We start from the raw sequence: 16,694 nt of genomic DNA on the forward strand, positions 1-16,694 counted from the left end.
GATCTCCATCTTTTTTCTTTCGGAGACATTTTGTTATGCTGGATTTGGAATCAGAAGACTTGTGTTCAAACCTCAGCCTTGCAGTTTACTATCTTTGTGATGCTGGACCTCAGTTTTCTAATCTGTAAAATGAAGGGATTGGACTCTAAAACTGACCCTATATAGTTTTAAATCTGTGTTACTATGATCCTTCCATAGCACATGGCATAGTGTTAGATCTATTGTGGGGACACAAGGATGTGTATGCTTTATTTCACTATTATCTCTATGTCCCAGTCTTTTTCCAGAGAAATAAAGTCCTAAATGTAATTGCAACATATGAAATTGACTTTATCCAGATAATTCAGGGTAGTCTCAGAAGGTAGAATTTGTGAAGTTTTATATTGAGTCAAATGAGTTGGAGTTTTTTAAAAATGCACTAAAATAAGGTAAGCAAAACCCAGGTGCTTCTGAATATGTGAATTATGACTAGATCAGATGAATATAAATACAGAGACTGGTAGAATTTGGAACCCAGAGTTGCACTTATGTACTCATCAGTCTTTCTAGTTATTTTTTCCTCTTCTCCTCTCCTGAGGGGGCTAGTCAGCACAGTGATACTCAAATGCTTCCCCTTCACCTTAAGGTCATATAAATCTAATTCTGATGACTGTGCCACATTTGGGGAATTGACTACACAATGGGATTGTAGACTTCTTGAGACACCTAGCATGCAAATCCATGAACGTTTTCTTTAAAAAAAAAGTTTTTATTGATGCTTTCTGTATCCCGTATTATATCACTCCCCCTCTCTCTCCCAGAGGGCCATCCCATATGACAAATGTTATTTTTTGCAGAGGAAAAAGAGAGGGAAGAATTCACAATACATTGTAAAAGTCTAAAGAATATAAATGTTCAATGCTTAACCCCTTTGGTTAGCTCCATGAAACGATAGGGTGGATGGTGTTCTCTCACCTCTCTTCATCTGAGACCCACTTTATATTTATAATTTTGTTACATTTACTTTAGATTTTTGTGTATGTGTGTCATTCTTTCCATTTAAATTGTTGTAGTTACTGTGTATTTTATTTTCTTGGCTCTACTTACTTCACTCAGTATTCATAAACTGACACAGATTTTTTCTGTGTGACTCTGTAGTTACCATATACACAATTTCTTATAGCATAGTAATATTCCATTACATTCATGTACCATAATTTGTTTAGCCATTACCCAATATGTTGGGCATCTACTTTGTTTCCAGTTTTAGCTTTTGAAAAAAGTGCTGATATAGATTTTTTTTTAGGGGAACCCTTCTTAGCAATGACTTCTGTGGGGTATTAGCTCAGCAATGGAATCTCTGGTTCAAAAAGTATTGATGTTTTAGTCACTTTATTTGTACAATACCAGTTTGTTTTCCAAAACATCTCCACTAACGATGCAGCCTTGAGTTTTTTCCTGGAGACCATCTATGTCTTGCAATTGGAATTTCCTTTTCTGTGTTCAGAAGTTCTGGGCAGTTCTATCCTTCATTCTGGTGTTTGTTTGTTTTGTTGTTGTTGTATCATGTTCTTTTTTTTTCCATTTTTTTAAAATTTTAAACATTATTTTATTTGGTCATTTTCCATACATTATTCACTGGAAACAAAGATCATTTTCTTTTACTCCCCTCTCCCCCTCTTTTAGCCGATGCACGATTCCACTGGTTATCACATGTGTTCTTGACTCGAACCCATTTCCCTGTTGTTGGAATTTGCATTATAGTGTTCATTTAGAGTCTCTCCTCAGTCTTATCCCCTCCAACCCTGTAGTCAAGCAGTTGCTTTTCATCGGTGTTTTTACTCCCACAGTTTATCCTCTGCTTGTGGGTAGTATTTTTTAGATCCCTGCAGATTGTTCAGCGATGTTGCATCGCCACTAATGGAGAAGTCCATCACCTTCGATTGTACCACAATGTATCAGTCTCTGTGTACAATGTTTTTTTGGTTCTGCTCCTTTCGCTCTGCATCACTTCCTGGAGTGTATCATGTTCTTTTGAGAGACCTATATTCCTTAGGTTGTCTCTATACAGTGTTAAGATTAAATTAACTCTCCCCTGATTGTGAAAGTGAAATTAACTCTCCCCTGCTTGTGAAGATTAAATTAACTCTCCTTTGCCCATTTTTAGATTTAATCACCAGAAGTGTAAACACGCCACTTACAATTGAGTTGGGGAGGTCTGGGACCCATATGTGCACTAGTGGGTGATGAATGAGAATTGATTGACTGCCCCCTGGGCAGTCCTAAGCAAAGCTTTAGCTTTAATTGTTAGACATAAAAGTGGAGGAAGGCACAGGAAGTGATACAAAAGAAGTGTCTTTAAAAAGGAATTACAACTTCCTGTGGGGAGTTCTGGAGTTCTGAGTGTGAGCTGGAGGCTGGTGAAGAATCTGCTTACTGGACCTGAAACCTTGGACCTGGTATGACTGTTCTTAAAATCTTTCCCTTTGGACTGACACATGGTGAGCGAAAGGCTGACTCCCTTTCCTTGGATTTCCTGAAGGGACTAACCTCAGGAAAGGCCTACCCTCTTGAGTGAGGCTCCCTGCATCCCCAGGTCCTCAGCTCTAGGCCAAGGCCCCTCTGGCTAAGGACTAATTAGTCCTGCCTGGTTTGAGCCAGGGGCCAGAACAAAATACTTAGTGCTTAGGCTAGATAGCTTACTCTATCCTCTCTTTGATTTTCTTACTTTCACTCCTTCTATATTTTATAAACAGTTAAAATAATTCTCTTTGGAATTAATTAAATTCCTGGTGACCCTACTCTTGAATAACCCAGTGCAATCTTTGATATAAACCCCTCATATTTTCTACCCATTACAATAGCCTGTCTTTAAGTTCAGTTTATTTTTCTGGTAACTGGAAAATATTTCCTTTTAATATGATTGTTTTTTTGCTTCTCTTCTTGTAGGTTATCCTTTGCTTCTATGTATGTATTTGTATTCCCAATCTATTGTTCTGTCTTTTGTTTCTGTTATGAGGCTTGCCAATGCAAAAATTCAAGTTCTAGTCTGTTCATTATTTTTGTGGTACAGGCCATAAATTCAACACTAAGAATTTTCATCTTTGTTAAGCCACTGAGGAGCAACATTTTGTGGTTCCACATTCTCAAATTCCACAGGGTCCTCTATCTCAATCAATATTGAATCATTTTTCTTTGTTTTGCAGAATTTATTCATAGATGCCAGAATTCATTTACTAGGTATGGAGCCCATATTTCTTTTTGTTCTTACTGTCTTTCCTGTTGATTTATCTATGTTCAACGTCTTGAAATTTCTTCTTCCCCAAATCTTTGTACTTTCAGTCTTTCTTTTCCCTTTTCTCATCTTATTTTCCTAATTATTCACTACTAGTCTCCCTCACATTCGATAACCTTATTTTTATGAAACCCCAAAATTTTCCTTTATCCCTTGGGAACTTGCCTACAATGAACTCCCAGACTGACTCTTTAATCTTAATCCTTTTGTTTTAGAAGTTCCCCACATTGTATCTAGGCTTCTCCCACATAGTGCAACCCCTGTCTTGAACCCTCCTTCCATAGCATAGCCTCCACATAAGCCAATCAGTTGTCCTTCCTTTCCTTTACACCTCAAGTGTATATAAAACTCCAAGTTCTGTAGTTCATTGGAAATTCCCATGATGGACATTCCCATTCATGGTGCATTTTTCTAGAGACTTGTTCCCAGAGTCCCAGGGCTTGGCTCTGTGCAGTGGCCTTATGAACTTTGCGCCTCCCTTGTCCTTGTTCTTTGCAACTGCTTTAGTGGTTCTGTGTTTTACGGGATTGACACCTTTAATTGTGGTTTCCATGGGGCTAGATCTCAAAGTGTCTCAGTCTCTTCCCATAATGGGCATTTCATCAGTCTATCTCTCTGCCCTAAGTGACTTTTGGGTGGTCAGGCATGGCCCCACTTGGATATTGTGATCTTTGCCCCAGGCTTGGTAAAGTGCTACATAGTACCCCGCCCCCCCCCCCCCCCCCCCATGCACACAGTTTCTTATCCTGGTGCCCTGGCCCCTCCGTTCCTCAATTATGTGGCCTGCTGCTAACAGTTCAGAGACTACTTTCCCCAGAACGTGCTTCTGGATTGCAGCCCCAGGAAAGCTTTTGCTCCTGAAAAGTTGTGACCTTTCAGGTCAAGGAGACTGCTGAGGCCCAAGCAAACTTCTGCAGCTTGGAGCTCAGGTCTCTTTAGCACTGGAAAGAGAGAGGGAGACATGGGACATAGGGGAGGATTTTTATGTAAACCTGTGTTATATTTTCAGGTCTGCTAGTATGTCTCCCGATGCTGTAGGAGGTCATGAAGAGGTGCTACATGAGCTCAGAGTCAGTGAGTATCAGTTCCTGGTTTTGGCGAGCTTTTCTTTTTTTAACCTTGTTTTAGGTTCTTTGTGTCCTGGGCCACTGAAACAGCTGAAGTTGCTTTATATGTGGCACATAATTACTGTTTTTAGAGAAGTTTGAGGGGTTGTGAGGATCAGAAAAAATATGTAGTCTGTCATCTTGTTTACATGACCCAGAAATACTTCAAATTCAGTTTCTCTTGGTGGAATGAAAATTAAAATTCTCCTCATCCAGGTTGTAAAGGAAGATTTTCTCTAGAAATCACAGAATCAGAGACTTGGAATTGGAATGGACTTGAGGCATCATTTTTGGGGCAGTTAGATGGCTCAGTGGATTGAGATTGAGACTTCAAAATGGAAAGTCCTAGATTAAAATCTGACTTCAGATACTCTCTAGCTATATGATCCTGGGCAAGACCCAGACCTTACTGCTTTTCTGCCTTGGAACCAATATGCAGTACTGGGCCAATATGGAAAGTAAGGGTTTAAAATTAAAAAGAAAAAAGAGATCATTTGGTCTAACTGTCATTTTACAGAAGAAGCCCAGAGGATGAATGATTTGCCCAAATTAATATAAGTGAAATGATAGATCTAGAATTTGTTCCTAGGTCTTCTGAATATAATTCTAACACTCTTCCTTTTTCTTTTAAAAAACAACAACAAACCCCCTTACCTTCTGTTTTAGAATCAATACTAAGTATGGGTTCTAAGACAGAAGAGTAGTAAGGGCTAGCAATTGGAGTTCAATGACTTGCCCAAGGTCATATTGCCAATAAGTGTCTGAGGTCAGATTTGAAACCAGGACCTTCCATCTCTCAGCCTGGCATTTTATCCACTGAGTCACCTAGATGCCCTCCAATACTTTTCCCACTGCATCTTGAGAGGATTATAGTTTTCCCATCTCCTTTAAGTCATTCCATCATTTTGCAGATGGGAAAACTGAAGTTCTTAAGAATTTCTGGAACTTTATCCTGAAGACAATGTCTAATTTCCCTGGGGAAACTTCTCTCAAACTTTTTGGATAGGGTGAAGTTTTAACTCCACCTAGAGGAACTGAAGTATATCAAACAACACTAAAAGTTCTTTGTGGACTTTGGCATTAACCTCGGGAGTGAATCTGTTTCCTAAATCTGTTTCCTGCTGTTTGGTCATTTTCCTTCCTCTTTGCCCCTTTGCCCCGAAGTTGGAGGGAGGGTCATAACAGCTACAGCTTCTGTTTCTGGGTACTTTGTCCTGCCTAAGATCCCTAAGGCAGCTAGATCTGATCTCCTCCCCAAACACCTCACTCCTAGCACACCTTCATAAAATATTAATGCTACTCTCCTGGCAAAGACTCAGCTGAGTTTGGCAAACCCACAGTTATTCTCTGTGGCTTAATCTGGTCTGGTTATATAACATTACTACTAAAGGGGGAAGATTTACCCATCATTGGAGAAACTCCAGCTAATTACCAGGGAAGTCATTTCTAGGAAGGTATTCTATGCTGTATCATTCAGCTACTTGTTGTTATAGGTTCCCTCTCTAGTCTCAATTTCCTTTAACATTTTGCCTAGTTGGATATTAAAAACTGAAGAAGTCTGGCACAGATGTTCAACCCCAATAGAGCCAAGGGATTAGGGATTTTAAAAAATTCTTTCTTTATTCTCTCTCTATATTTCTGTGTCTCTCCCTACCCCAATCCTCCTCTTATCCCTCTCTCTCTCTTCCTCTCCCTCCCTCCCCCCCCCACCTCTTTATTTTTACCTCTTCTTCTATATCTCTCTCCTCCCCTCCCAGGGTGTATGCCTTGAACAACAGGGCTAAAGGCTTTCTAAGAATTCCAAGCAATTTGAACTGGGACATCTAGCAAAAAGGACCAGGAATTTTCCTTAATTTTATGAATTAACTGTCAATAGACAGTATCTGAACTTTTTAGACTTAATTGGTGATGCAATCCTGAACAGAGGTCAAGTCAGTTGTATCATATATGTTCATTAGGATTTTTAAATTTCAGTATTTTCAATTATTAAACATTTCTATCCTTGTATCTTAATATTGAATGTATTTTTACTGTGAGAGAGTAAAACTATTAACAGCTGAGGATTTTGCCAATGGTGAAATAATTGAGAATAAGATAATTATAACAATGATGGAGCAGCTAGTTTAAAGCCTTGTCACTGCAATGTCTACCAATCATAATATCCTCAAATTTTCATTTATTTTTTCCATGTTTTCCCAAATTTCCTCCGTGTTCTTATCAGTTCAAATAGACAGATTGCAGATAGATATCAGATCAAATTTGCCTACAGAATCTGGCTATAATGCAACCAGTTGTGTTACGTCCACCAAAGATAGTTTTAGGCACTCTGTAAAATCTAAACATGTTATATGTTTTTATATCATCTCTATCTTTCTGATACTTATAGCCACCTCCTACTCATCAGATCTACAGATGACATCATCATCTCCCACACTCTATTGACTCATGGTGGAAATTTTACTATTTACATGAAATGAGGATGAATTTAGGTTTCCTCTCCTCCATGATAAAATATGTTAAATTCCTGAGCATCACTATTGTGCTACTGTGGATATATTAATACATGCTCAGCCTTATACTAGGTGCTACATGGGATACCCAGAAAATATTTCCTGACACTGAGGCACTTAAAATTTAATTTGGTAAATGAGACATAGATATATGGAATAACCAGGAAGCTTTTACAAAACACCATATTTTTAAGTGATTGTTAGTACACTATTACTATGTGCTGAGGGAATTAAATGGGATTAAATATGAATACATTGCCTGAATTTTCAAGAAAGTTATGGTTTCAAAATATGTTTTTACATAGATCTGGGAAAGTAGTTCATCTTTCTGCCCTTGATGAATTATTTCTTGGTCATTATTCTCAAGTGTTAGTTGTACTACAGAACAATATATTTACTAAAATGGCATGCTAAGTGTAGTGGACAAACTGGAAATAGATAGTCTTGATTGTTGGTTGATATTTCTGCATTCAATCTAGCATGCTGAGAAAACTTTTATTGTACATTTTTAGGAGGTCACGTAAAAGAAGCACACAAAGCATAGATGGGTTTCCATGTATACTACTAAAGGGAATACCTAGATCTATAAGATTATAGATTGATGGCAAAAGCATGCTTCTTAGACATCAATACAATACTTTAACCATTAGTAAATTCTAATTATTATATGGCAGAATTAATCTTTGTAGAACTCACAGTAATCCATAGCAATTTTTTGATGATGCTCATTTCAAATAAGACAACAATACCCACAAAATTTGTTTGCTCTTGGGCAATAAAAAAAAGGAAACAGAATGAGATTATAAACTTCCTCAAAGATGATATTCTTAAGGTTGACTATTCAACCTCACATATAAAGGCACTTTTGTTATTATATACCTTCACTCTTGGAATACCAGCCATTTCCAAAGTATGTGTCATCACAGTAGGAAGTCCAGGAAAATAAGCTCTTTTGGGAATTGGGGAAAGCCTAATACTTTTCAGTGTTAGACCATATTTGAAGTCTTAAAGTTGGCATAAAAATAGCTGGCATTCCAATATCTTAATTCTTAATTTTAATATTCATCTTTGAATAGTTTAAAAATTAACCGCTAAGAGAAAGAACACTATCCACATCCAGAGGAAGAGTAGAAACACAAAAGAAAAACAACTGCTTGATCACATGGGTCGATGGGGATATGACTGGGGATGTAGACTCTAAAAGATCACTCTATTGTAAATATTAATAATATGGAAATAGGTTTTGAACAATGATACATGTAAAACCCAGTGGAATTTCTTGTCAGTTCAGGGAAGGGGGAGAGAAGAGGGGAGGAAAAGAGCATAAACCATGGAAAAATATTTTAAATAAATGAATTAATTTTAAAAAAATTAGCTGCCGTGTCTAAAATGTTTAGGTAATGTTATGTTTTTTTCTTCAATGTAGAAATCTAGTTTGTTAGTATGTGACTTCTTTTGAGCTTACCATCTGCAGGTGCAGTCTTATATTCTTTGTCATCCATAACTTCATAGTCAAAACCAAGCAGGTCAATAGGGATAGTATATTTCCTTGCAAAGTTCTGCTGTGCTCCAGTTAAGAAAGCTTGAGTGAAGAAAAAACCCGAGAGCCAAAAGGTTGGTGGAGTTCCAGCTTCATACCACGTCTGCATAAGAATAGTAGGAGAGATAAAGGCTTTATCACTAAAATCACCATAGAAACTATTCTATTTTTGATCAGTTACACAATAAGTTTACCCTATGAGGAGGAAGTGGAACCACTGGAAGGGTGGAGGTGAGGTGGGGTGCCTCAAAGAGGAAGGATAGAAATATACAAGAACACATTTAATTTTGTCAAGGGATAGCCTGAGTATTAGGGATACAATGTCAAGTTGCCCTTTGTAATAATAATTTCAATATCCATGTTTTCTCCAAAGATGATAATCCTAAATGTTCTCTCTATGAGACTTTTCTCAGGATTCTTTATCCAGTAATGGAGACAGATTCTTGCCCAGAACCATTCATTCTTCTTTCCATCATTCTTGCCTTTTGTAAGTCCATGGTGCACAATGAACGTAAGAATACATATCTGCTTGCAAATTCAGTTCTTACAATTATCCTAATATCTGAAGGTAGCCATTGTCACTGAATGCTAATGTAGGGAGTAGTCCACACTACTGTGTTACTATATTACTGTTATAGATTAAACAATCTACAATATTACAGACATTGGAAAAAAAAAGAAACAGGCATAAAGTCTAGTCAGAAAAGAATGCCTTCCCATTTTTGTCTTCCTAATCTGCCAAAATGAGAAAGTCTAAAATTTCTGAAGTCTTTGGATCTCCCATTCTATCAAAATATAGTTCAGTCTAATGACTGCACAGGAGCTGGGCAAGAGGGCAACTGCCAAATAGAATACTTACATAAATTAGGGTAGTCTTCGTTTTGTTCTACAAAAGTCTGAAGCATTTATAAATAATGGAACACAATCTGGTATTTATTTTGTAAACACAATGGGTGATGAGCTACATATTGAGCTAATTACTGAGTTCACATCTTTGGTGGACCTGTGATACTATGTGTACTTTAGGGAATTGAATTTGAAAGCTGCAAATTATTTTCCATGTTCTTCCTCTCCCCAGCTGTTTTTGAAATAAGCATAAAACCCCAAATCAAGACAAGGCTGTGGTGACACAGAGCAGAAATGTTCCTTAGTATTGACCCCAGACACAAGTCTAAGAAAAGTTCTGTCTAGAAAGTAAAATTGTTAAAGCTGTAGTATTATCACTACCTTAAGAACAAAAGTGGTAGAGTCTAACCTGCTCAACCAACATTTCTAAGACAATCAGGCACTTAGATCACTACCATCATGAACTGAACCAAATGAGGGAATCTTCTGACTTAGTAGACTACAGGAAAAGTAAATCAGATTCCTCACTGAATAACTGGTCAAACTAATTAAATGCTCAGCATATATACATTACGGATCTGAATTCATACTTTGATACTCAATGGGAAAGCCAATTTAATTAGTTTTTTTCTTTATATTTGATTGACTTGAATGCCCTTAGTGAAGCTGACTTCACTGAACATGAACATCTGTCACTTGGAGAAGCTTCCAGAAAGATTCATCCTCGAAAAGCAGATCTATGGAACAATAGGCCAATGGGTTAGTGTAATGACTACATAAATTACATGTGAAAATGACTGGCAAGCTGGCACCAACTAGCACAGAAATACAAAATGCCACTGCTATTTGAATAGGATAAAAAAAAAAACAAAAAGAGCTTTGACTGCACAGTAACTATCAGTTTGGTTATTACTTACGTCTAAGAATTTTAACCTGGCAAGGAAATCATTCACATAGCTGCCAAGTGGTTTGAGGCTTGGGTAGGATTTTCCCATCCACATTCCTGGAATTTTGCCTATCAGGATGCTTTTTGCAACCTCCTCCAGATCTGAAGACATAACAACAAGTCCCTGAAACAAATTTGACATCTGGTTAAAAAACAATCAAAGCATCGACAAAAACCAACCACAAATTATGGGCAATCATCTCTTATTCTCCTCCTTATTGTCTTAAATGTAGTTGAACTTTTTAATCCCAAACCTCCTATGTGCTCCTCCACCTTATTTCTCCCTAAAATCATTTTTCATCCTCACCCAAATTTTTAGGCTCTCTTACCATTCTACTCTGTTCTCTCAATCTATCACTTCTTGCTCTGACTTTATTTTAACTCTTCTCATAGTCTTTATATTACAGTTGACTAGATGAACTCTGCATTGTCCTCCAATCTTGAATCCTTTTCTCCATGATCAAACTGTTCTTTATTCACTACCAATTTTCAATCTCGAGTCATGGCCACTATCCACCTTCTCCATAACTATTTCTGTCCTGCTGAATGCCACAACCATGCCATCTGGGTCTACTACAAATTTATGTTTTCCCACCTTACCTGAGTCCTAACTGCTCCCTAATTCAATTCAATTAAATTCTAATGCAGTAAGAATTTATTAAGTACCTAATGTGTGTCTGGCACTATGCTAGGTCCTGGGTATACTAAGGAAAAAGATAACAGTCCTTACCCTTAAGGGGCTTACAGTCTTATTGGGGAAGGGTTGCAACATGTATATACACAGATAGGTAGATACAAGATATATCTATATATATCTATATCTATATCTATATATATATAGATAGATAGATATAATATAAAGTATTTTAGCAAGGAGTAAAGAAGGTTTGTGTGGAATGAGTCGAGAGAAGAGGTTGAATGGGAAAGATAGGAGAGATTGAATATGGGTGACTGAAAGAATGCTGACGCCCTCAACAGAAGACAGAAATTAGGAGGAGGGGTATATTTAAGGAGAAAAATAATAAATTCATTTTTGGACATTTTGATTTTGAGATGCTTGAAAATTGAATAGCAGACAGGTGAAGCTCAGAAGAGAACTGCTCTCATACTTTTTAACAGCTGTTCCAAAGTTTCTCTTAAAGTCCTTACACTTTTACTAGCCTACTGAAGCACCCATGATGTCATCTCCTACTATACTAGGAAAAACCTGGCCAACCATCATGAGCTTTTTTCTCTCCTGTTATAGGAATGCTTAAATGATGATGGCCACAACTCATTTCTGTGACTAATTTGTTCCTTTTTTGTTGGGAGCCATCAAAGACCATGCTGTTTGACATGGTCCATGTGCAAACCGAGGACTGCAAAGCAGCCCCCAGGAATGGTGGAAACACCCACTGAAACCCCCCAAGTGACTTTAATTATTAACATCCCCTTCTTATTGGAATTGCCATAATTATTATTCTTACTTAGCCCCAGGAAAAATAGATGAGAGCAACATGCTTGCAGGGTTAATACAGCTGTTCCACTCTGTCCCCCAGGATATTACCAGGAGATCCCACTTACAAAATTAAACCCAAGGATTCTTATATACCCACTTAGATAGGATCCTCTTTTCTAGGCATAAAACTTCTGCCAAATCTGTGCTTTGATTTCCCTACCCTATAACTGGATCATGTTGATTCTACCCACAACATGATGTATCTCAGGGCAAGAATTATTTTGTGATAGAAGCCCAATGGAGATCACTCCAGGAAAGGGGATAGATCTATGATTTCATTACTACTTTGAGCTCCCTGTTGGGGAAATTTTTCTGTATTAATGGAGTTGGTCCCTTCTCAGCAACTAGTAAAATTGTTTAGAATACTTAGAGACAAAGTGACTTGTTCAAAAGGTCACACATCTAGTATGTGTTGGAGATGGACTTAAATCTGGATATTTCTGTAATCAAAGCTAGCTCTCTATCAGCTATACCATGCTGCTTCTTTATTCAGCAAACACTTGTTGATTGATTGAAAGTGTACTCTGACCCTGGGCAAGTCACTTAACCCCCATTACCTAGCCTTACTGCTTTTCTGCCTTAGAACCAATATTGATTTTAAGGGTTGATTGATTTTAAGGCAGAAGATAAGAGTTTAAAAAAAGGGACATAAACCACAAAGATTTGGCTTTTGGGAGGGAACAGTGTCTTACCTTGATGGCTTTCTGGATGTTAATACATGATTCTCTTATGGTCTGTAGTAATTTATTAAACCGCCCCATTTCTTGGACAAGCACAGTGTTCATACTTTGTGTATAAGCTGTTGGGTACCTCCTCATTGCAGCTTCAATGTCAAAATTTGTGGGAAGTTTGCCCAAAATGTCACCAGCCACATCATTTACTACTTCATCTGATGATTTTGCACCAGCACCCGAAGCACGAGACTATAAGCAGACAAATATTTATCAATCAGGCAAACTAGCAAAAGTCCAAGAATATCTGAATCACAATATTCTCAAGGAAAATGGTTCCTATAATTTGTATGTAAAACACTTATGCTTGGGGACAGCTGGGTAGCTCAGTGAATTGAGAGTCAGGACTAGAGACAGGAGGTCCTAGGTTCAAATTTGGCCTCAGACACTTCCCAGCTGTGTGACCCTGGGCAAGTCACTTAACCCCCATTGCCTAGCCCTTACCACTCTTCTGACTTGGACCCAATACACAGCATTGATTCCAAGAGGGAAGGTAATGGTTATTTTAGAGAGACTCCATATTAGGGCTTGTCAGTTTTGAGGTGACTGAAGGAAAGGAATGAGTCAGTTTGGTAAAAAAAAAAAAAAAAACCTAGCCAGTGACTCAGAGTTCATTCAGCCTCAAAGTAGAACTTGTAACAGAAAGCAACAATGAAAAGTTTTGGAATGCTAATCAAAGTAGTGATCAGTCATGAAATAAGATGATTAATGGTGAAGCATGCCTCTCTTCTCTTGGTAGAGAGAGATGATAAACTATTGGTTCAGAATACTGCCAGATATAGTCAGTATGTTGATTTGTTTTACTTAACTCTACTTTGATACAAGGGAAGGTCTGAGTAGTTGGAGAGACATTATTGTGGGGCAGCACTGATTTTTCTTAAAGAGCAGAGAAATGGGGAAAGAAATGGAAAATAGAGCCAATATGTTGAAGTATATAGCAAGAGACAAAGTTACTTAGGTATGCAGATGGCCAGGTGCTGGTGAAAAGTTAAGCACATAAAGACTGAAACACTCTATATAAAGGACTTGAAAAACCATCAGGAAGGTTTGTCTACTAAAAGATTGTGAAGCTTACTGGATATCAAAATGAAATGAACAATTATCTCCTAGAATCATGTAGGCAATAAAAAGTTTTCCCCCCCTTTTTCAACAGATACTGGGCACACTGTCAACACTTCTCTGGAAGTGGAAAAGAAGCAGACCTGAAGGATTAATGGTATAAGCAATAAGGGAGAAATTCCCTTCTAGCTTTAGTTGCACGTATTTTAGTGATTCTGGGAAATGTAGCCCTATTTGGCAATTTAGAAACTTCTAAGTTACTTGGAATCCAGACCCGAGGTTTTATCAGTGTATAGAGAGTGACCCACTGTGGAAACTTCCTCCATGAATAAAGATTGGTAACTGTTTTGCTTTTCATAATTTCAGAGTTGCTTGGGGACACCAAAAAATTTAGTGACTTATCCAGGGCAAGTCACAAAGTCCATATGTGAAGGAGAAAGGAATTCAACTTAGGTTTACCTAACTCTAAGGTCACTTCTAACACTACTTCTGGCTAATACATATGCCAGTGTTAAAGTACAAACCAAATAATATTCATGTATTTATGTTCTTATCATGTTTTAGCCATTCAAGGAAATTTTGATTTCCTTTCTGGTTTTTCTTTATAGTTTATGATCTCTTTCTATGTTTAAGAACATAAAATCTTAAGACTTGAGAATTTCAGAGGCCATCATCTATTCCAATCCCTATTCAAATGAAAGGCATTGACAACACCTGTAATAAGCGGTATTATAGCCTCTATTTCTCAGTAATGGAGAGATCAATGTTTTATAAAATATTTTGAGTAACTTCATTTGTTAGAGAATTTTGCATTGTGTTTGGCCTTCCTTTAATTTCTCCCTGGGACCAGTTCTGTGCTCTATACCCAGTCATTCAAGAAGAACATGTATATTTCCTTCTTCAAATGATAACCCTTCATATGCTTAAAGATAACTCAGGCAGCTAGATGGTTCTGTAGCTAAGAGCACTGGACTCAGCCTCAAGAGACTCTAAGTTCAAATCCTGCCTCAGATTATTTAGCTACATGATCTCTGGACCTCTCCAAGACTCAGTTTCTTAGTCCATAAAATGGGGATAATAATAGTATCTATCTCAAAGGTTGTTGTGAGAAATAAAAGGAATACTATGTACTACGCTTTGCAAACCTTAAAGCACCATATAAACATTAGCTGTTACAGCTGTCAAGCTCTCCGCTATATCTTCTCTTCTAAAACCTTTTTAGTTTCTGAGCTGGTGGCATAGGAAACATCCTCTGACCAAGCTTGTCAATACCAATTCTAAAATGCAGTGATCCAAAGTAGACCCAATTCTTCAAATGTTTCTTGACCAAAGTAAAGCATACAATCACCAACCACACTGTAGATCATATAATTCTATTAATTCATATTAATGAAGATAACAGACATTGTTGGGTGTGTCTAAATGATGGCTGAGATTGAGACTTCTTTGAAAGTTTTTCCTTGAACTTGGAATAAAGGATCCCACATAAATAGAGAATTCCATAGCACAGCATTATGATTCTCTGTCACATAATCTCTTTAAAGACACCAGTCTTTCCCTCTCCTCAATTTATTTTAAAGATGCTGTGGGGGAACTCTGATATTTCCAGATACAAGGTAAGAGAGAAAATAATATATTACATAGCTAATGCAAAGTAAGCTATAACAATCCATTACAATCTAAAATAATAAAAAAAAAAAACCCCTTACCTTCTGTCTTGGGATTGATACTATCAGTTCAAGGGCAGAGAACAGTGTTAAGAACTAGGTTGGGGGTCAAATGACTTGCCTAGGGTCACACAGATAGAAAGTATCATAAGTCAGATTGAACCCAGGACCTCTTGTCTACAGGGATGGCTCTTTACAAACTAAACCACCTAGCTTCCCCCAAATAATGTTGTTTTTTTAAACCCTTACCTTCCGTCTTGGAGTCAATACTGTGTATTGGCTCCAAGGCAGAAGAGTGGTAAGGGCTAGGCAATGGGGGTCAAGTGACTTGCCCAGGGTCACACAGCTGGGAAGTGTCTGAGGCCAGATTTGAACCTAGGACCTCCCATCTCTAGGCCTGGCTCTCAATCTACTGAGCTACCCAGCTGCCCCCCAAAATGATGTTTTAATCAAAACTTATGTCATTTTTAGCACATATAGATTCTAGGAAACATGAGCCATAAAAATGTCAGTATGACTCTACCATAGTTTAGGGAAGAGGATATAGTCAATACAATCCCATAGCTATACTCTTTTCAAAGACTCTCCCTGTACTCACTCTTGGTCAAACAACACATATAGAATGATATTCAGTTCCAGGTGCCACACTTTAAGAAGGACACTGATAAGCTGTAGTATCCAGAAAAGGGCAATCACGGTGAAGGGGCTTGAGTTTATGTTATAAATGAAGATCAGAAGGAGTTGAAGCAAATGGGTATGCTTATGTTAAAGAAGAAAAGATTCAGGGGGAGGCATGATATTTGAATATATTAAATATTTGAAGGGATGGATGCCATGTAGAAGGAGGACCAGATTATTTGTCTAGTGTTAGTCTACAGAATCAGGAACAATAAGTAGAAGTTGCAAAGTGGCAAATTTTGATTTATTCAACTCAGGGAAAACTTTCTTTCTGGACATGTCAAATAATCAGGTTTTACAAAATGAATGCAAACAGGAACAAATTCAATTGGAAGAAGAAAAGGTCAAGAACATGAAGGAAAAAGAATTTAGGTAGGAATGAAGGAGACCCAACAAACATCACAAGATCTCAAACTATACTATAGAGCAGCAATGATCAAAACTGCTGATTTAAAAATAGAAAAGTTGATCACTGGAAGAGATTATTTGATGAAGACCTAAAAGTAATCAAGTATATTTTGATAAGCCCAAGGACAATAACTACTGTTGTAAGGGTCCCTTATTTGACAAGAGTTGTTATGAAGACTGGAAAGCAGTGCAGAAGAAATTTGGTTTAGATGAATACCTTATAACACATACTACACAATAAACACCAAATGGATACATGAACTAAATATAAAAGTTTACATTATAAAAAATTAGAGAATGTAAGGAGATTCATTTACTTCCCTTTAATTCATTTTTATTTTTTGGTTAAATTTTTCTAGTTCTGATAGGGGAAGGTTGAGATCCCTACTAGTATAGTCTTCTATTTCCTCCTGAAATAGAAGCTCCTTTAG

The 16,694-nt window shown here is 37.4% G+C and overlaps 1 protein-coding gene across 1 annotated transcript in view; it reads right to left on the minus strand.

The window, feature by feature from the left end:
* DNAH7 (dynein axonemal heavy chain 7) overlaps positions 1 to 16,694 on the minus strand; it is a 303,845-nt gene that overhangs the window by 35,539 nt on the left and 251,612 nt on the right. Inside the window, exons 60-62 of the mRNA XM_007494538.3 lie at positions 12,413 to 12,643; positions 10,194 to 10,346; positions 8,356 to 8,533 (exon numbers count right to left, since the gene is read on the minus strand). Coding sequence (XP_007494600.1) covers positions 8,356 to 8,533; positions 10,194 to 10,346; positions 12,413 to 12,643 — 562 coding nt within the window. The remainder of the gene's footprint in view (positions 1 to 8,355; positions 8,534 to 10,193; positions 10,347 to 12,412; positions 12,644 to 16,694) is intronic.

The sequence above is a fragment of the Monodelphis domestica genome, chromosome 4, assembly GCF_027887165.1.
Source record: "Monodelphis domestica isolate mMonDom1 chromosome 4, mMonDom1.pri, whole genome shotgun sequence".
Taxonomy (NCBI): Eukaryota; Metazoa; Chordata; class Mammalia; order Didelphimorphia; family Didelphidae; genus Monodelphis; species Monodelphis domestica.